Genomic DNA, 22102 nt, shown 5'->3' with positions numbered 1-22102 from the left:
ATGGCTCAGTTAGAGAGCACAAGTGTGATTCCCCAGGACCCATGTGAAAAGCCAGGTACCCACACGAAGTCTCACATGAGGAAGGCAGACAGGACGATCTCTGAGCCTTGCTGGCCTGCCAGCTTACCCTACTTTGGCATGTTCTAGGCCAGTGAGAGAGCCTGTCTTAAAAATGAAAGGTAGATGGCTCCAGAGGGCTCACCTCTGGCTTCCAGACACACATGTGCAAGCAAACACACACACACAAACACACACACACACACACAAACTAGGCACATGGTAGTTCACACTTTAGCCTGTGAAAGATCTGACTGTGCTTGGCAGGTAAACCAAGAGGAGTTGCCAGCTCCTCTGTCCACAACAGTAGAGAAAATAGATAATTTTTATTGGAGCTTTAAAAGCTTGTGAGAAGTGTTATGTGGCCACAGATTAACATTAAGCTATCAGCAATTTATAAATTAACTGTATCCAAGTGCTATACATGAAATAGGCCTAAATTCACATTATATTTATCAGGATATAAAAACTTTACAAAGGTTTTTATGAATGTTAGTTTGTTCACAATGATGTCTATACAAATTCACTCAATACATCCTCCATATTAAAAAGAGACAATTACCACTGTAATTTGATAATGATTATGTCTCTAACCAGGACCCTTAGCACCCTACAGACTATTACTGAAAACTATGGACAATCTTAATAGTATATTAATACTCTATATGAAAAGCAAGGTTGGCTTGCTCAGTGCTCACTGGGCACTTCTTAGTCTGCACACCTCTGAGGCAGTAGTCTACTACACATAAAACAACTGGAATAAATGAATTAAAAATTTAAATTGCAAAGATTTATTGTCTAATATAAAACATTCTATTAATAAAACTCACTGTAGAGAACATTTATTACGGCACAGTAATGACTTAGTAAAAATGCCTGTAATCTGAATTGACTTTTAAAAAGCAGAGAAATTTCTACTTACATTTAGAATTCTACTATTCGACACGTGTACAGGGCAAGCTACTGGCTGGTCAGGCTGCTGTGAGGCTGCACAGAACAGTGTAAGCACCATGGCACCCTGCTGCACCATGGTACCAAGCTCAACTGCACAGCCAAGAGTCAGTGAGGCTCCCTCCCAGGTCTAAGCGACAGCTCCCACAATGACTTCTGCATGTTGGAGGCAAATGATAAACAGCTGCGGAGCTCCAGCTTTCTTCCAAAGATCACTTCTCTGATAAATTTATACAAAATTGGATCAACAAAATGTCGCTCCTGACCCAAGGGCCTCCCACCACTGTTAAACAGAAAGGCAAGTACAGGAGACCGAGGTACAACCTGGAGTCTGCTGCCTTTTGTTGTCTTTGAGACACAGGGCCTAGTGTGGAGTCCTGGTCAGCCTGGGACACTGTGATCCTCCTGCCTCTGTCTCCCAGATGCTGGAGTTAAGGATGTTTGTGGATGTACCTGGCCCATCTGCTTTCCTTATGGCAACCTTTATCCAGGACAGGAGTGGACATAAAGGACTTGGTCTTTTTTTTTTTTGTCTTAAGATAGGGTTTCATGTAGCCCAGGCTGCCCTCAAACTTGTTATGTTGCTCAAGCTGGCTTTAAACAGCCACTTGCCGCCACCTTCCAAATGCTAACAAGGTTATAGGTGTGCACCCCCATATCTCCCTAGGGGCTCTGCTCATGAGAGTGATCTATACTTCTCAGCTATTTCCAATACAAAATGTAGGCACATCCCACAGCTCAGGGTGGCAGTGACATGGGCCAGTGTTCTCTACAGCACACGCACTGTCAAGCCTCTTCAGAAGCTTGGACCCTGTGGAGGAATGACCTGGTGATTTCTAAGAACAAGCACAGGCTTCTCCCAATGAGATCAGGTCTCCAGAAAGGCAGCACGCTGAGCTTCGCAGGTCGGGCAGGACCACCGGATGTACTAAAAAGCACTGACTTCCTGTCTTCAGGGCCAAGATGAGCTACATTTTTAAAAAGCTGTTAACTTTACCAGGACTTAGAAGTCATTTACCATAAAGTTCTTTAGACATCAGTTATCAGGAAAATATTTCATTAAAAAAAAAGTTGTAAATTTGTTTCTTCAAATCCATTTCAAGCATATAACAGAAATTCAGAACCCTACATCACAAAAATGAACAGCATGCAAATACTTAAAATTTTTACATCCTTTGAAAAGAATACAGACAGGAAGTCCTGTGAATGAGCAGTAGTCAGAGCTCCAGCCTGAACTTGGCCAGCAAAGGCAGGTGATCTGAGGAGTTGTGCTCATTGGGAAGGCCATTCACAGTCCACAAGTCTTGTTCTGTTAGAAGTGACAGTCTAGCTAGAAGTTTCAAGCCACCAACCAAAGCAACTTCAGCTCCTAGATAAAGAAACACACATTTAGTCAAACTGTCATTAAACAAATTAAAAGTTTTTTTTAAAAAACACTGAAACAGAACCCGAAGCCCACCGGAAAACTAATAAAGTTTTTACAGTATAGTTTTATATTTTTTTAAAAATAAGTCTCTCTCTTTTTTTTTATTATTAAAGATTTATTTATTTATTATATGTAAGTACACTGTAGCTGTCTTCAGACACTCCAGAAGAGGGAGTCAGATCTTGTTAAGAATGGTTATGAGCCACCATGTGGTTGCTGGGATTTGAACTCTGCACCTTTGGAAGAGCAGTCGGGTGCTCTTACCCGCTGAGCCATCTCACCAGCCCACAGTATAGTTTTATAAAGTTGTTATTAATAATCCTTAAAATGTAGCTTCACGTTATTTATGCCAGATACTTTTTCTTTTTCAATTAATACAGTTTACACAATGTAACATAAAATTGTTAATCTGAGACTGACAAGCAGCCCACTCTGATGCACAGAGCGAAGCCTGGCAGGGGCTGTAAGGTAAGATGGCTGCAAAGGTGGCTGCAGGATAAGATGGCATGGTTCAAGCCCAGTCATTCTCCACCCAAGTGAAAGATGCCATGCTTTAGGGAGACTGGAGCTGCTGATCCCTGGTGTACTCCTGCCACCTAGTGAACTCTGTAGGCATGGCAACTTCCAGACCTTACTGTCTAAACCGAGGGCAGGGCACACTGGGTAGTTAACTGGTTTAGTGAAACAACCTGATACTATAGATTCCAGATATTAAGTTTCTAGTATCTCAATGCTTCCTGTTTTAAACCCTCGGTTGGCTTATACAACCTGATTTCTTGAGGTGTAACAGGAATGTACTGCCCACTTCTGTCCTTGAGAGCAGCCCCAGGGTCAGTACGCCCAGTGTCTGCTGTGAGCAGTATGCTCTGACCTGCTCGAAGCCATCCTAGAGCTGTGGTTCTTCACCATCTTACTGAGTGGCTGCCATGGGGAGGCAGGATCTATGAAGAGCGGACGGTGGCCTAGGACTTAGATGCTAACTGGCACTGAAGGGCCAACTGAGGCTGCAGTTCTGTGAGAGTTTGTGTTGGGGCTCGTTACTGCCTTGTTCTCTGTACCCTGTTAAGCTCTGTGCAGTCACGTGACCAGTTCATCCATCAACCCTACAGCTAGCCCTCTGCCTTGCTGCTGCGCTCAGCTCAGGCCCTGTGAGTTCTAGCGTTGTGTTTCCACACACTCTTTACCTGGACCCTGAGCAGTGTCCTCCTTCTTTGCAGTGTAGAAAATATAATCGACAGTTATGGCACTTCGGGAATGGCAGGTGGTCACCTCTGGAACGCCAGTGTCAGGAACATAATGGGAATAGACAGATGACAAGCTGAAACCGTGCTGTAGATTCGAGGACACTCTAAAGCAAAAGGAAAAGATTTCATAGAAAAATTACCTTCTACTCCATTCTCAGACAAAGACTAGGATACTTTTGATTTTCTTTTACATTATAGCCCAGTTAGACTGGAACTTACTTTATAGCTTAGGATGGCCTCAAATCTGTGGCAATTCCTGTCTCAGTTGCTTGAGTACTGGTATAAGTGTAAGCCACTATGCCTGGGGTTTTTTTGTAAAGTTTATTATATAGATCAGGCTAACCTCAATATCATTACATAGCCCAGGCTGTCCCCCTTTTCATGATACTTCTGCCTCAATGACCACAATGTTATGATCACAAGTGTAAGCCCCACACCCAGCTAGAGGAGTTTCACTTAAATAAACCATATTCCAAATGGGAACTCCTTTACTGATGCAGTGACTGTAAACAAATGGCGACTAAAGCCCAGCAAATGGGGTAAAAAGTATCAATATGCTAAATCAGATCTTAAAATTATACCTGTGAGAGCCTCCATTTACATAATGAGCCACAGGGTGCACTTCTTGGTTGTATTTCTTGTTTTTGAGACCAGGTTTCTCCATGCAGCTCTGGCTGGCCTCAAACTTGGGAGACCTACCTGCTTCAGCCTCCTTAGTGCTGGGATTAAGGGGTGAGCCCCACTGCCTGGCTCTGGTTGTGTTTTGAAGGGTGCTCTCAGTGGTCAGTGTGCAGAGCTATTTGGGACCATCTGGGTCTCTGCTGGTAAAGAAGCCACAGGCCTGTTGTGTCTGTGCTGCCTCTTAGTACAGCTCCAGAGTGGCTCACATTCACCACTGCAAACACATGGCATGTTACTGACTAAAGGGCTAAAGATTTCTTTCTACTATGTCATGAATTTTAAGACCCATTTATGCTATAAAGGAAAACTATACACCATTGTAGGTGCTGAAGGACACACAAAAATTTGGTCCTTTGGACTCGGGAGATGGCTCAGCAGTTAAGAGCACTGGATGCTCTTCCAAAGAACTGAGGTTCAATTCCCAGCACCCACATGGCAGCTCACAACTGTAACTCTGGTTCCAGGGGATTCGATATCCTCTCATAGACAAACATATGCAAACTACCAATGCACATGCCATAACACTAAAAAAAAATGGCCCTTGATTTTTGTAAGCTAAGTCAATAACCACAGGTAACTCCTTAATATGTCTAAGGACTTATATTTATAGCATTACTAAATATAAAAGGTGGTGCATGTTCATAATTTCACATGTGGGAAGCTGGAGCTAGCCTGAGCTACATAATGAGACACAAAAGCAAGTTAAGCCTCCTTCAAGCTGTTAACTTACCGACAGTGTCTCATTTTGGTGAATGCTATGCATATACACATTTGTCTCACACCTTACACAACGCCAGAGTTAGGGAAGGGCATGGCAGCACATAGTGTGACGGCAGTGTGACGGTAGCTCTTAGGAGGTTAAGGAGGACAAAAGCTCAAGCTAGCCTAGGCTACAGAGCTAAACCTTGTAAGAGATCTAACTTCTCAAAACCATCATGTTATGTCACATTTATTTGATCAACTATAGGGGAACTGTTACTATATTTAAAATGTTTATTCACTAAAAATTGTTTCTTATTCTTATAATATTTTTGTCAAAACAACACATTCAAACTAAAACTGAAAAAAAAAAAAAGATAAATTGAAGGAGATATGCTTCTAATGTGGGCCCTACATTTAAATGCTGAAAAAAAACGTGAGTTGCAATATAAAATAAACACCTCAAGAATCTTAAAGAGACAGACCTAGGTCTCTGCCTTGATGAATTACCACACACCCACTGGTCAATCACAGACCAAGCATTCAGGTTTCTTTTTACGCTGACACGGGCTTCATTCTGCTTCAGACGTTTTTCCTACAGTTCAAAAGAAAATGACAGACAACGCCCCTCCCTACAGCTTCGTGTCTGGGTCACGTTGCCTGTAGCCTGGGATATAGTGAATTAAATAAGACTAAGGGTCCTACAAAAGGGGGAAGATACTTTCCTGTGATCTGGGCTCTCTAAATATATTACAACATACATTTCAGGGTTCCTGGGCCAGTCCAGGCCCACATGCTGTTTTCCAGAACATGCCAAAGCATGAACTACTGCTTTTGTGAATCCTCACAACCCAGGTAAGGAAATAGAACGCTAGAGATGTTTGAGTCTCACAGCTAAAAAGCAGCAGTCAGACCTGGAATTCATGTGTACTTGTCATAAACCCAGCAGCCTTTGCAGCGTGGAATAGCACGAACTCCATTTTGGATCCCAGTGTTTTCTGAGAGGGAATTTTTTTTGTGTGTTATTCAGTTAAAGTCAGGGACTGTGCATTGCTGCCTTCCGGAACTCACTTGTCAGCTGACACTGGGACCTCCACGTCCTCCTGCTGTGCCTGAGTCACATCACTGTCTGAAAGAGCAGAGGGAATCATATCAATCCAATGTGCATACAGTTCTGTTCTAGTTTGCCAGAGCATAGCTTTCTCTCGAATCCTTCCGACTCATGTCTAGTTTAGAAGTCAGGTTAAATGTTTGATCCTATATCTACATCTCGATGGTCTACAGAATCAGAGGGAAGTGCAAACAATTCTAAGGCAACATGCAAGTCACTCATGCACAGATAACGTTGGAACTTTTTTTTTTTTTTTTAATATATGTGAGTACACCATTGCTGTCTTCACATACACACCAGAAGAGGGCATTGATCCCATTACAGAAGGTTGTGTGGGTGCTGGGAATTGAACACAGAGCCTCTGAGCCATCTCTCAAGTCCCAAAATTTAACTCTTAAAAAGGAAATTGGGGCCGGGCATGGTGGTGCACGCCTTTAATCCCAGCACTTGGGAAGCAGAGGCAGAGCCGGGCGTGTTGGCACACGTCTTTAATCCCAGCACTCGGGAGGCAGAGGCAGGCGGATTTCTGAGTTCAAGGCCAGCCTGGTCTACAAAGTGAGTTCCAGGATAGCGAGGACTACACAGAGAAACCCTGTCTCGAAAAAAACAAAAAAAGGATGAGCAGAGCTATTCGTATTTGTGTACATGAACACTAAATGCCAGAGATACTAAAGTTTGATGTTTTAGCTTTATGACTTCAAAGGGAAGACCATTACCCAGCAGACTGCCAAAATGTCCCCACACTCACCTGTCTTTTCTACTTTGGGAACCTGCTGTGCCTCATAAACACAGTTCTGAGAGATGCCTAGGTTTGGGGGCCAAATTGGAATAGATAAAATTCTTTGTCCCCGTGAAGACTGTTCCTGGCCAGATACCTGCACAGAATTTCAACAGGCATCTTAAGTGAACAGACTTTAACTATTTACGTACTAAAACGTTTATGTTTTTCATGGGAGGTAATCAGAAACAATAAGCAGGCCCATCGCTCCCGTCCAGATAGTTCAGAAAGCACTCGTTATTACATGGACATGCAGGCGTTCCACAAGCGTGGTTCCTTATGTGAGCATCTAAATGTCTATGGCTTCCCACTAGTGCTTTCTAACTCTTTATGCTATCTGTAATACAGTTTCTATTGTGGCAGATGCTTGGCGCTAAAATCAACTTTAAAACTATCACTGAAAATTCTGTTGGTGGAGGACTTCTTTTGATTAAACATACTGAAAACCAAATGATCTAAAACAGGCAGAGGGAAGCATGGAGATATCATTCAGAGCCTAATAAAAATAACTCTTAAGCTGAAGAATAAAAGTATTTAGCACTGCACAAGAACTTAGTACTATGTAAAGGATAACTTATATAATGAATATTAAATTACTGTACTGTCCCCATCCAGCATTCAGAACTTTTCCTACCCCGTGTAAAGGGGGCCTTCAAGTTTCCTTGTCTTCAAACTTCTCTTTCTACCTGCTAATTCCTTTAGACAGAAAGCTTTCATAGTGAAAAGACAAAATTAAACCAAGTGAATAAGGCCACTTGCTCATAATTGTGGGATCATCATCTTTTAGTGTGGCGAGGTATGAGATGCCTGGTGTTTTCAGTCATGCGTTGACCATCTTCACTCTATTGATGACCATCCCCTCATCGTGACAGGCAGAGCTGCCAAAGCTGGCTTCCTAACAGAGATGAGACAGGCACTTACCTTTCCAATTGCAAGACCTTCATAATTTAATTTTCCTTCCTTTATGAAACTATAGAGTGGAGAACCAGGAACAGAATTAAAGTCACCACACATGACAATAGGACAGGAGCTGCCATCTTTGCGATGGGTCACATTGGCAATCTCGGCCAGCAGCATTGCCAGCTGGGTTAGCTTGATGTCACCACGCCGTGGATTATACAGCAGATGTGTGTTAGCTATGCAGATGGATGAAGAGGCAGCACGTGGGATCTTGGGCTGCAGGAGTAAAACTAATCCAATGTTGTCTCTGTCCAACAGAGGAATATCACGGCGGCAGAACTCCACTGGGTTCACAGATAAGAGCGAGAACTTGGAATGTTTGAAGCAGATGGCACAGCCGTCGGGCTTCCTTCCTGTTTTCATCTTATATTCACAGTGATAACCTACGAGGAATGAATTTTAGAAGAGAGACTATGTCAGACACATTTCTCTTGAGATTTTAAAGCAATGTTTGACAAAGCATATTCTGTAAGACAGGATGCTGGGACATGCAAAAACCAAGGTTTAGGCTAGCGTTGGGCCTAAGAGTGTTTCCACTTCAGCACTGAAGAAAATAAATTCTGAGAAGTCTCTCTTTCTCTCTTTTGGCAGTGGGTGAGGTGCTTCCGATCGTGGATCTACATTCCCAGCCCAAGGGTCTTCTGAGACAGGGACTCATTGTGGTTCTCAGGCCATCCTTCAACTTGTTACAGGTTTCTAAGTGGCCTTGAACTCCTGATAATAATGCTTCTGCCTCCCGAGTGCTGGGATTACAGTGAGGCTCAGCATACCACATACCTTATAATGTCAGGCAGGGAACAGTCTCATACACTTGGAATGTAAGCATCTGTAAGGTGAATTCTAAGTTTGAAACAACCTGGGTCACACAGTAAGGCCTGGTCTCAGAAACAGCATGCCTGGGCTCTTTAGAGCAGGGTTATCCCGCCAACTCAGTCACACAGACAGTGAGGTCTTTGTGTCCGTCTGCTCCCCACCTCACTCTCTGTGCTCACTGCATGAATCCATGTCGCCATCAGAGCCTTTCCCCCGATGGCTGCTGACGAGAATGCTCTAGGTATGGCTCCACTTTCACTTCCCCCAAATCCTTGTCCAAACTTCACCTTGTCCACTCATTTTGCTGAAAACCTAAATCTTCCCTGTCTGCTTTCCTTGCCTGCAGTTCACTTACACACATCCCACTAGGGAGGCGGTCAGCTGTGGAGACCAAAGCTGTTCTCACTTCTAGAACAGTGTAAAGATCAAGCAGGTACTCAGAAGGCACCGGATAAATGAATGGATGTCATGCGGGCACGTGCTTCATGCTTGGAGATGAGATGATTCTTAAAGCTGCTTCATCCAACAAGCTATGATAAGGCCTCCTGTTGATGAGGTAAGTGGGCCAGTCCCTCATCTGCAGCACAGACCCACAGTGGTATAGTAGCTGAATGACCCCTGGAGACCTTTCCCTTTTAAGATCAGCATGGAATTTCTAGCAGAAATGCTGCAGGGTTTGACTGATACTTTGAAATACTATCACATTTTCAAAATTAAGAATTATCCCAAAGGTGCTGGAGATGGCTCAGCAGTTAAGGGCACTGGTTACTCTTGAAGATGACCTGGGTTTAGTTCTAATACCTACATTGTGGCTCATAAATGCCTGTTAACTATAATGCCACAGATCTCCCTTGTCTGGTCTCTATAGGCTTAAGGATCACACATGGTGCACAGACATACAAGCAGACAAAACACTCATACCTGTAAAATAATAAATAAAAAGTAAAAGTTATCCCCTGGCCTGGAGAGATGGCTCAATGACTAAGAGCCCTTGTTGCTCTTGCAGAGGACCCAGGTTCAGTTCCCAGCACTCACATGGTAGCTCACAACCATCTTTAACTCCAGTTCCAGGACGGACATCTGACTCTTTCTGCATCATTTTTTTTTTCTAAACTAAGTTATCCCCAAATGTATCATACATTTTTTTGTTTTGTTTAAAAACTTACGTTTAAATAACAATTCTGCAAGAATAAATATGGCTAAAGTAAACAAAGGTTACATTGTACCCAGTGATTCCAGACTTGGTCTGATTTCTGTCCCATAATGATCTTCTTGAACTTCCTGTAGACAAAGCACCTTGAAGAAAATAGTGGCATGAATTAAAACAGATGCAAATATGAATTCCATTTAACTCTGATACAGTAGACATCAAAGTTGTAGATATACTTTGTTGTTATTTTTAGAATTAATGCTATTTACTTTTAGTTTTTGGTTTTTCATGAATTCCATTTAACTCTGATACAGTAGACATCAAAGTTGTAGATATACTTTTTTCTTATTTTTAGAATTAATGCTATTTACTTTTAGTTTTTGGTTTTTCAAGACAGGGTTTCTCTGTGTTGCCTTAGCCATTCTGGAACTGCTGGCCTTGAACTCGGAGATCCACATGCCTCTGCCTCCTAAGTGCTAGGATTAAAGGTGTGTTCCACCTCCACCCAGTTTGCCTGTCTGTCTTTTTCTTCATATTTTTTGAAAAAATTACTGCTCTCAAAATATTCTACATCACAAGAAATATGTTTCTAAATATCTTATAATACACCTCAAAACCATGGCCCACACTCATATGGAATAGCATCTAACACGCAAAATGGTCTAGTTCTTGAAATAACTTTTTGTATTTTTTATATGTAATGCTATTTTTCATGAATTTCCATGTTCATCATTACTAAATTTTTGGGTTTTTAAAAAACAAAACAAAAACAGAATGTCACTATATAACCCAGAACAGCTTTGAACTAAGAGTGGTCCTTCTGCCTCAGCCAAGCATTAGATTACAGATATAACATCATACTTGGCTCAGGATTCTTTTAAATGTTTTTTGCAATTTAATTTTATGTTTACAAATGCTTTGCCTGAATTTCTGTGCACCATGTTCCATCAGTGACCATAGAGGCCAGAGAAGGACGTCAGATGCTCTGAAACTAGAGTTACTGGGGGTTGTGAGCTGCCTTATAGTTGCGGAGCACTGAACCCAAGTTCTCTAGAAGAGTAGTCGGTCTTCTTAACCACTGAGGCGTCTACCTAGCCCTACGCACACACTCTTTCTGAAGAGGTTGGTTTCATCTCAGCATCCCCAGCTCACCCCCTTTCTTCCAACCCACACCCCCAAAAGAAAGCCACCGTTTCTTTAGCTGGGCATGGTGGCACATGCCTGCAATCTCAGCACTTCATAGGTAGAGACAGGAAAACCAGGAGTTCAAGGTCATCCTAGGTAAATTTGAGGCCAATGTGAGGTATGAGAGATCCTGTCTCAAAACAAACAAAAAAACTAATTGATATTCTTTTAATGTTATCATTTTCTTGTGTAGATATATATTTTTTGCACAAATTACTGAAATTTCAAGCCCAATATTTTTATTTAAAATGCTTCCAGTCTGAGTCTCAAAGTTGTCCAATACTTTAAAACTTTCAGCTATTTGAAAGGTTGGGTGATTATTTCTATCAGTCACCAACAGCAAGAAAGCCACACCTAGCTAACAATGGCTCCTTCCCCGAGCATGAAGTAAATAAAACACTGCTCGTGACTGTACACTCATCGACCACATTTTCCTTGGATGAAAAGCTCTAATACTGCTTTACACACTTACATCTGCATCAAAATGTTTGATTTCTTTCAAAATATTGGGAAACCGAAAACTCCAGTGTAACACTGGGCGTCGGCAATGTCTGTAGAGGTGTGAGTTATCCTCCAATAAATCCTGCGAGAGGATGTTATAAGACATCACTGAGAAGTCAAACTTATCTTCACGGTCCTCACACGTGGAGTCAACATTTCTGTCTTCTAGGTCCTTCGTATTCTCTTTATTATGGCTACATAAATACTCCCAGTTCCTTTTTATTGTTCCTGTTAAAATATATTAGACAAAATATAACAATCAATCAAATGAGACCAGATACTTTCCTGTATACAAATACTTTCTTACTTAAAGAAAATGCCCACAGCCATGGAGTAAAATGTTTCCCTAGGAGATAGCTACTTGACACTGACTAGTTGCAAGCTGTCATCAGGCGGCCTGACAAGGTAGCAAATCCATACGGTGACTGAGGGCTACTGAATCTTTCTGAAAGCTGAAAACCTAAGACTATGTGTGGCTGCCTTTTCCCACTTGTCCCTGGTTAAGACTTCCATCAGTCATGCTTAGCATTCTTTAATGCAAGGAGAGAGAGAGAGAGAGAGACTCTGCCTGAGTTGGTGGCCAGAGATGATTTCCCACCACATTTCATTCCCTATTAAGGTCGTCAGTTATCTTAGCTCAGAATCCTGGTTTACACATGAATAGAGGGTGGCAGAAATGATATAATATGTGGAACAGTGATTAGTATCTAAAATGTTACAAGTGGGAAGTGCAGACAATGACAAAATCAACTGTTACAGATCGCAGGTTATAGGAAGAGCCTTGTAACGTAATGTAATGTAGGTACACCAAAACAACAGTCAGCGAGACTTTACAGAATGCTCCAGAAAAACAACAGAGGCTGCTGACTGAGATTTGCATACAACCTCCAGGGATGTACCACAGATCATAGTATGTAAAGACATACAATTCTTTGAAAAAGTAATAAAAGTGGATAGAAAAAGATGATTCTGTAATTAAATATACCCCTCCACTGAGAAATTATCATCTTCTGAGGGTGCATGTGTGTGTACACGTACACACACACACACACACACACACACAGTGACAGCCAGGCCTGAGACACATGCCTATAGTTCAGCACTCAGAAAGCTGAAGTTCAGGGTTAGCCTGGCCTACATGTAATGAGATTTAAAAAAAAAAAAAAAAAAAAAGTCAAGGTCGAACACTTATCTGGAAAACAGGTTCAATGCCTCCTGCAGGAAAAAACCTAACTACATATGATCACCTTTGATCTTGGGTCTTACTATGTCACACTAGTGAGGATATGATTAATGGCATGGAAGTCAGGAGAGCAAAAGGAACGTTTAGTTACCCAGAAACTCAACAATTAAGAAAACCTAATGGGAAGAGAACAGACGTGGTGATGAGCAGCCACGCATATGGGGCAGCTTTTGGCCGCAGACTGTCTTTCTCTAGCCTGCATGCAGGTTTTCATTTCACTAGACTAGAATGCATTAAAATTCTTCTAAATAAAGTTGTCTGGATATGGGGCTTATATTGCAGTCCCAGAACTCAGGAGGCTGAGGTAGGATTCCCAAGAGTTTGAGGCCAGCCTGGGCTACAATGTGAGTCCCTGTCTCCAAAACAAAACCAAAACAAACCAAAAAGGAAACAGATTGAAATGGTATACTTAAGTGCAGTGAAAAGGAAATATGCTACCATTTAAAAATAGTCTTCTACATTCATACTCATAATCAAAATATACATACACCATATACAGCTGCCAATAAAATATATTATGGTAATTAGTTATGCCAGATTACTTTCCTCAGTATCTAAGCATCTCCCTGCTACATGCAGGAAGAGACATTTGATCAGACAGAAGATAACTGGTATTATCAGTGAGTCTGGAGGGGGTGAAGGAGCTGATGGTGTGAAGGTGCTAAGGGAAAGACAAGATCAAAAGGTGGGAGGAAATGAAATCAAAGACAAGTCTTCTGATACCTGCAGAATTCTGCCCCGAGCAGCCCTCTGCCCAGGTGTGTGAACTGCATTAGCTCTTTCCTCTCCTGCACTGAGAACATGGGGAATCGCACCCCAAAGACTTACAGTTAAGGCAGTAATTAGCTCCACAGAGCTACACGGGCAGAACCCCATTCACCTACTAGGGTGTCCCATAACAGTCAGTAATACACTGTGGCCTTAGTATATAAGCAAGATGGAAGGGCTCCATCGTGTCATATGCAAGCTTTTCACCCACTGCAGCACTATCCTGTCACTGCTACAGTGACATAAAAAGTGAAGGTCAAGAACACTCATCACAGCTCCTCAGACGGTATGTGCACAGAGTGGCATGCAAATATGTGAGATTATTATGTCCTCCTTAAATAACCAGGACCAGTGGGTTACCTGGTTAACATATATGGTGGCTTTCAAATCTGTACAGTGTGTGGAGCCTTTTGGCATTGCTTTTCATTTCACAAGGACACCAAATCTCTGCTGAGGGAAAACACACAGGCCATCCCAACCACAGTTGTTTCTACTGAATAGGCGTGAGTGTGTTCACAAGCTAGGCTCCATGGAGGAGAATCTCAAAACCACTGACACAGTGAACAGTCTCTGGCCATTACATACTTTACAACATAAATTTACACTGCAAAATCTTATATACCTTCCATGTCAGGAGGAACAAGGTGATCACAGCAGAGAAGAGAGATGAGTCAAAGAAAGTGAGCAATAAGCCTGAGCAGGTATTGGGGTGCCTAATTAAAGAGTCATAGTGTGTCATACAAATCCTTCAAATACCACTTTAAAGTGACAGGCAAATTAGTAATGCTGTTCTCTTGATTGGAAAGTATTAGTGAAATATCGGAAGTCACATATGTGGCTTAACGAAGAGCCTTTTCCTTATTCTCAACACCTAGGAAGAATGGACAGACAGACAGTCAGGTAGCAATCAGAAATTGTCAGTATGTAGCTGTAATTCCCTATCATTTCTGGAAAAACTTCTGAGTAGCCACTATGAAGCCAATAGTATGTTAGGCATGTACACATATCTTGCTTTATCTTTATCAGATACTCAAAGCAGGTGTTATTTATTACACTAGAAAACCAAGGAACATAGGTTCAGTGATGTCTCCGAGCTCATGCCACAGTGGCAGAGTGCACATAAGGACCGGGAGTACTTCCTAAACTTTACAATGCTTGTGTGGCCTGTCAAAATTCGATCTGTGAGAGCACAGAATTACCAAAAGGTTGGCAAGAGAGGAATGTGAGTTGGCCCAATCAACAGTAGACACATCATCAGAAATAACTGGGTCCTTCTGAGGACCCCGATTTCAGCATCTCATGGGATTCTCATCTGCATATGTTATAGTCACACACTGTACACAGATGTCCACAGCTACGGTCTTAGATTCTATTTACATGTGCTTGTTTATGCCAACTAGCACCTTGTAACTGCAGCAATTAATAATTTTTGCCTTGGGACCCAGGCGAATCTTCCAGAGAACAACAAAGAACAAGGAGCCTGAACACTGCGGCCTGAGGAGCTCATGCTCAGTTCTCCCAGTTCTGCCTCAGCTCCCTACACACCAACTGCCATGCAGCCCCTCTAAAGCATTCTCATGAACACTGGAGTTGGTAAGAACGGCAGTCCGCAGTCTTACATACCTCATTATATACTGGGATTACAGTGGGGTAGGAGTACAAGAGTTGTCTACAAGTAAAAACAGCATGAGAAAAGTTGACAGAATCAATATCGTTTCTTAAAGTTCCACAAAGTTGGCTAAGCTCTGGCCCCCTTTCTAAAAGGTAACCACTCTGACTCTCTCGAGAGTCTCTCTAGGACTGCAGCTCTAGGACGGGGTGTGTAGCTCAGTATCAAAACAAGCACAAGGCTGGCTTCAATCTCTATCATTGAGAAAAGAAGAAAAATATATACTTAGAATATTTATAGATGCTAATTTGGGAAATACAGATTTAACAAGCTAAAATCTTATCCTGTAATATTTTATTTATGATTGTTTCTAACAAAAGAACCCTTTTATATTATATTTTTAAAATTACTATTGAAATGAGAACACAAAATTAACATTTTTTTAGATCAGTGACTCCACTGCCAATCTCTATGTCATCAGAAAATGTCATAAAAACTATCCTTAAGCTTTGTGTTACCTACTTCTGTTTTCTACAGTCTTAATCGGAGTCACTTTCAAATTTTATAGTCAGATAGGCTACTTATATAAGTACTTACATAGACTATATAAGTCTTTTTACTTATAGTGCTTTCTACTCTGAAAGAAAGACATGATTAGTTGAAAATAAAGAAACCATCCCCAGCACAGAGCAAGTGCTGGCTAAGACTAACCACCTAACCCTCTAGCACATGGAGAACGGCTTCAATGTGGCCTATCATCTATGTCTACAAGATAAACATCTCCTTTACCTTGATGTTTTCTTCGTTTAGATGAGGGCTCATCTCTGTCAGAGTTCATGACGTAACGAGAGAGATGAATCAAGGATGTGTTGCTCAGTTGGTCAGGTCTCCAATTATAGTACTGAAACTGCGTTCCAGACTCAAACAGAAAAGGTGGTCTACAGTTCAATGAGAAATGCCTGCTACTGAAGTATGGGTAAGGTGCACGTGAATAATGTCCTGGCCACCTCAGACAACTGGAAATGTGTCTGTGCCAGCAATATTTCTGTAGATCCTCCCACGGTGTGGTCCAGTCTCGACCCAAACTCTTTAGAGGATAGGGAAACATGGAGTACCTAAAAGAAAAATAAGACACTCCCTGAGGTACCACTATTTGTTCAGCTATAGTACACAAAATCAAAATCTAATTTCTCTAGGTGAGATGTCCTCTCATGCTTAACTTCTAACTCTGTGAGGGGTAAAGGGAAAAGCACCCATCTTCACTATCAGCATCAATGTTCTCCCCTAAACAGCAGTGGATAGTGTTATAAATCCTCAACAAGAAAATACCAGTTAGGCTGCCAAGATACCACATATCCTGCTCCCAAAGTCAGTCCACAATCCAACTGAAAGGTTAACCCACTAACACACTAGTATGCAGAATAGATTTCTAGCACTAAAAATTCAACAAAAATAAAACCTAGAGGAAAAATAACAGTTAAATAGCAGGATGTAAGTAAAAGTTTGTATACTTCCAACTAGAGTTTAGAGTAAAAACATACTTTGGAATAGTATTTTTATAACAAAGTTAAATTCTTCCTAAACACTGGTAAAGCTAAAAACAAAAACCTGTCAAAGGGTTTTAGCTTTACAAAGCTACTCCCTTACTAACCAATGCTTTTCTGTTCTTCCCTCTTTCTAAGCATAGAGCCTCCTGGAGGAAACTAAAAAGCACAAGGATTATTTATAAAAATCTACCTAGACTCCAAACTGATACCACTGTATCAATTCCATTCAACACTAAGATTGTTATTTCGTGTACTTGCAGCTGCATGTCCTCTGTATGTACAGCCCTGAGAATCACACTAGGAATCTATTGGTCTTGATCTTATATTTGAAGACAAGATTCTGTCTGAACTTGGGAGCTCCATCACTTGAATCTGTCAGGAGCCACAATGGGACAAGAGAATAACTAGCAGGTGATCATCCTGAAATGGCCTGCTTCAGATTATCATATAATCTGCGGCAGGTGCACCCCTATTAAGCAAAGCAGTAAGGGATTCATTTTAGGAAAGACTCCTGCTATTAATTTCCTGTTATTATTAAACATATAACTATCACTAAGTAATAGCACATTGTTTTGGAGCAGATCTCTGCAGATCCACGAAGATGTACTGTCTTGTAGTGATTCTATATAGACAAATAGATGACTTCTTAAGTTTTAATGATCATTACAGGAGGTTGTAAAACAATTAACCAAAGGTCATAAAAAGGGAACAAGCCAGGTGTGGTGGCGCATGCCTTTAATCCCAGCACTCAGGAGGCAGAGGCAGGCACATTTCTGAGTTTGAGGCCAGCCTGGTCTACAAAGTGAGTTCCAGGACAGCCAGGGCTACACAGAGAAACCCTGTCTCAAAAACAAAAAAAAAAAAAAAAGGAACTATTATAGGTGCTAGGACAGAAGATAAAATATTGACTGGGTTTATTTATATGAAACTTCACTAGTAATTTAGTTATGGTTTTAAACCTTCAGTGAACCTGTGGAGCTGACAGCTGATGGATGTTTAGCCAGATAATTACTCCTAATGGATATGCATGTAAACATCCTCTATTGAAAACTTATATTTCAATTTATGATTTGATTTTTTGTGTGAACTTGTGATGAACTTTGTAACATGTGATCATGTATTCTGAAAGATGTTTAAGTGCTGAGGACAAAGAGAACTGAATTGAGAAGAACGGAGGTGAGAAGAACTGAGCTGAGGAGTTTTTAGACAACACATTTTAGACAGAACTGAACTCAAGAAGAACTTAGAAGTATAGGCATAGCTTTGGGAGAAAAGGCATGGAGAGTAAGAGCATTGTTGTGACTTCAGAGCAGGAGGAGAGAGCAAGAATAGAAGGAGAATGCAGAGTGGAATAACTTAAAAACTATAGGTGACATAAAACACTAAGAGAGCAATGTGTAGAATGCAGAGGGAAAGAGTAAAAAAGAAGACACTGAAAAATCAGAAGGAGCAGGCAGGTTTCTCCTTACTGTGGGACAGGTTCCCACGATAAGGACAAGGCAGGCTTAAGTCTTATTAAAAGGAACAAAGCTTTTTCCTTACAAATGTGGGTTTAATTCATTTAACATTAAAAGGGTAGACACCTTTTTTTTTCTCTATGCAATAACGATTGGTACTCTCTTTTCATTTAGAATGAGTGAGCTCTTTCTGCACCAGTGCTTGGTCTTTTGCTTCAAAATCATATTTAAGTATGGATGTGTAAGTATGTAATTGTGAGAATGCATGCAAGCTGAGCCCAACTGGGTTTAAATGGAAATGTATGAATGAGCATACATGAATCTGTATATGAGATTATGCATATCTGCTTATATAAAAGTTGTTCTTTCTGTGAGTGTTATTCTCTTCTCCTGGTTCAATAGAAGTTCATTGCTCCAAACTTTTCCCCTAGCCCCACAACCAAGAGGCATCTGGATCATGGGGAAAGGCTCTGGCAATGAATCCTTTACTTAATCTCCTGCTGTTTTAGGATGAGGGGCTGAGTGCCAGAGACTGCAGTCTCTGCCCTCAGAGGATCACAGAAGGCAGGTCGGTTACAGTGGACTTAGATGAGTAAACTTTTTATTATACAGCAACCCTAAATATACCAAGTCTTACCCTCTGCTGATGCTCTCCCCCCTCCGCTGCCTCAAAAAGAACCACGCAGGGGCTGGTCTTCGGCAGAATTGTCTAGACTAGCAGGTCTGCTCTGGGATGCCCTGTCCCTGCCTCCCCAGCATTAGGACACCTTCCCCACCTTTCCATGGGTGCTGGGAATTCCAACCCAGGTACTTGGCCTTGTACAGCAAGCACTTAGCCAACTGAGCCATGGCCCCAGCTCCCCAAGCTTGTATTTAACAGACATGCTACTCTCAAGTTCTCATTAAAGCACTGACTCCTACTGCATTATCTGGCAAAATGTTAGGGTTCTGAGGATTCTATTTCTGGGGTTTGTGTATCAACATCTACTATCACTAAGTTTTGCCTAAGTTGTATTAAGATTTTGTTATGTTGAATTTATTATGCTATTTTTCATTAGAAAAGATAACCTGTATTGTATATTTTAAACTTAAGTACTCTCAAATTACTCTCTAAATCAACCCAACCTTAAATCTTGACGGTCACAACATGGGCACTATATCTTGCAACTGACTCTGAAAGTCATTCAAAGGGATTTCAACACTTGGATCTTGGTTTTTGTTTTTGGTTTTGGTTTTTTAATTAAAATTTTCTGAGGTGGCCCATGCATTTGATCCCAGCACTCAGGAGGCAGAAGCAGGCAAATCTGAGTTGAAGGCTAGCCTGGTCTACAGAATGAATTCCAGGACAGCCAGAGGTACACAGAACCCCCCCCTTCTCTAAAAAAACAAAAAACCAAGACAAAAAACAAGTCCAAGACCATTCAGCATAGGCTGGTGGTGTCTCTAATTCTCCTGCCTGCACTTCCCCAGTGCTACAACTGTTTACTTTCTGTAAACCCAGTCTCCACCCAAGGGCCAAGCACACAAGCTGGTACTCAGAAAATGCCAAAGCACAGGAACCAGGAATGGAGTGGGCAGATCCCAACGGCTTATGTAATGACAGTGTGCTATTTCCCACGCGTGGTACGATATAGTTTCAAAGGTTATACAAACCATTGGCATCTTAATATCTAAGTCCTCAAAGTTTATAGGAGAAAAACAAAATCCGTACATTCAATCTAAGGTTCGGTGGATACTACTCGGGGTGACATTATTAGAAGCTGCATGTATTGTGGTGCTTTAAAATTTCAAGTGAGTTATTTTTTATTTTTTTTTTACTTTTGGAGGCGGAGTGTCACGCTCGCTGCCTAATCCAGGCCAGCCTCAAATCCATGGTTATCCTCCCGCCTCAGCCTCCGGGGTGTGGAAAGTGCAGGCGTGAGCCATCACGCCCGGCTCTCAAAGAATGGATTTAAAGAAAAATACCCAGGACGGAGCAAGAACTTGAGTGGCGGTCCAAGCTGGCCTCCGCGTGACCGACGCTGCCCAGCCACCCCGGGGCGCGCAGCCTCCCTCCGGGCGGGGCCCCGCGCGCGGGCAGCGGCGGCGGCGAGCGTGGAGGCCGCGCGAGGCCCGCAGGACCCCGGAGGCCGCGGCCGCCGCCGCCGCCCGCCCGCGCGTTACCTCTCCCCGGGCGCCGCCGGGCGCGCTCCCGCCGCGGACCCTCTTCCTCCGCCTTCCTCCCGCGCCCCGCCGCCCCGCCCCGCCGCCCCGCCCGCCCCTCCAGGTCCCTCCCTCCGTCCATCCCGCCGGCAGCTCGACACTGACCGGCCTCGCCCCGCCACACAGCGGCCGTAGCCCCTCCTCACACAGCGCCACGTCTCCATCTTGGCTCTCTGTGAGCGCCCAACGGCCGGGCCCGCGGCTGCGCCTCAGCCTCGGCCGCTCGCCGGGTCCTACCGGATCCCCATCACTCGGCTCCCGGCCGGCCGCTAGGCATGCTGGGAGGAGCGTCTCGCCGCAGGCCCGGTCGCCATCTTGCCTTCTGGGGCAGTTCCTTAAACAGCGCGGCTCCGGGCATGCGCAGAGCGTGCGCGGAAGCCATTTCCGGGTAGGGCGGAGCTCCGGGCCTCCTCTTACCGAAGCGGAAGGCTAGCGCCTGACGGCTCTCTTAAGACGTAGGCGCGCACGAGCTGCGGGAGAGCTAAAGTGTTTTTACGTGGTTGGGTAGATCCAAAACGCAGATTTCCACGTTGAGGAAATACTATTCTGTGGGTTCCCGTAGAACTTTATAATTGATTTTGTGCAAATCTCAGAGAACCCACTTGTACGCTCGTGCGTTGACGATCCGTGTCTGTCCGGTCGAGCGTAGCGTTCTTGGAAAACATAAATGGAGACTGGACAGCAAGAATAGCGAGGCAGAGGGCACCGGTAGCCAGGGTCGCTGCTTGCTTAGGTTCTTTGGTAAAGCTGTGTAGCTGTGGGTAAAGTTTCTTGGGAAATTTTGTTCTTTTCCTTGTGTGAATTTTGAGAGATACTTCATCCTCCGTGTATAGTTGGTTCTCTTTATCTGCAGTAGTTGTATTGTGTAAACATACCAGGAATGCTGAATTAGCGAACTCTGAGGAAAGCTAGTCTCAGATCACACACGCAAACTCTTGAGAGTTCTTAGACAAAAGTCTTGCTGTGCAGTCGAGGCATTCGTCAAACTCATCTCACATGCATGTCTGTCACCAGCACATACTTGGCTTCAGATGACATTTTCATCAACCAATATGAAGTCTTGTTTTATGTATGTTCCTTATTTAATTCAGATTTTCACTTCATTAACATTAAACTCAGTACAACAGTCTTCTGATACATACCTAACTGAAGATAATTTAGTACACTTTATTTTCTCTATTTTACATCATTAACTTTTGTCACCTCAGAATCTTACAACAGTATACTTGGGGGCCACTTTTAATAGAAAAATCAGTAAAAGTGTGGGAATCTGACGCTAAGTAGTTGGTAGAAAGGTTAGTTTTTTACAGTCTGAAAACTCAAGAGGGCAGAGTGCTTTGTTTAGCCTCAGGGAGAAGCAGACTAGGCAAATAAAATTGCCTTCCTCCTTGGAGAAAAACCACCACTGTAAGGATTGATTTGGACATTTTAGGGAGGTTTTAGAGAGTAGACAGTTTATAAACGCAGTGTCCAGGAATGGGGGCTGACTGCTTGAGGTTTATACTGTCCTGTTTTCTAAGGGTGATTACAATTTTGTCCTTAGTTACATTTGGCCAGTAGTTTTCTATATGCCTTGTTCCATAATGACATTGTAAGTAACTTGTAAACAGTGCCCATGACTCCTGTTCAAATTTATTCAACTTAGTACTCTACTGACTACACAACATACAGCAGACAAACATCATTGATAGGATTATTAACTGGAACAGATTTAAGGAAG

The 22102-nt window shown here is 42.6% G+C and overlaps 1 protein-coding gene across 8 annotated transcripts; it reads right to left on the bottom strand.

The window, feature by feature from the left end:
- Nucleotides 1-825: 825 nt before the first annotated feature.
- Angel2 (angel homolog 2) lies at nucleotides 826-20755 on the bottom strand. 8 transcript variants are annotated; one of them, XM_029538584.1, is made up of 10 exons: nucleotides 15966-16053; nucleotides 15191-15236; nucleotides 14190-14438; nucleotides 11528-11784; nucleotides 9947-10016; nucleotides 7869-8290; nucleotides 6918-7044; nucleotides 6130-6187; nucleotides 3619-3782; nucleotides 826-2377 (listed from the first exon to the last, which is right to left on the bottom strand). In XM_029538584.1, the coding sequence occupies exons 3-10, from the start codon at nucleotides 14194-14196 to the stop codon at nucleotides 2226-2228; spliced, it is 1257 nt and encodes a 418-aa protein (XP_029394444.1). In that variant the 5' UTR covers nucleotides 14197-14438; nucleotides 15191-15236; nucleotides 15966-16053; the 3' UTR covers nucleotides 826-2225. The 8 variants fall into 8 exon arrangements, with proteins under 8 accessions (XP_029394444.1, XP_021053158.1, XP_029394441.1 ...); XM_021197499.1 differs by lacking the exons at nucleotides 14190-14438; nucleotides 15191-15236 and adding an exon at nucleotides 20488-20755 and having other exon boundaries at nucleotides 15966-16291; XM_029538581.1 differs by lacking the exons at nucleotides 14190-14438; nucleotides 15191-15236 and adding an exon at nucleotides 20344-20418 and having other exon boundaries at nucleotides 15966-16291.
- Between the last annotated feature and the right edge of the window lie 1347 nt (nucleotides 20756-22102).

Source organism: Mus pahari, chromosome 5, assembly GCF_900095145.1.
Source record: "Mus pahari chromosome 5, PAHARI_EIJ_v1.1, whole genome shotgun sequence".
In the NCBI taxonomy this organism is placed as follows: domain Eukaryota; kingdom Metazoa; phylum Chordata; class Mammalia; order Rodentia; family Muridae; genus Mus; species Mus pahari.
The sequence above is the reverse complement of the archived record's forward strand: the minus strand, read 5'-3'. Positions and strand labels throughout refer to the sequence as shown.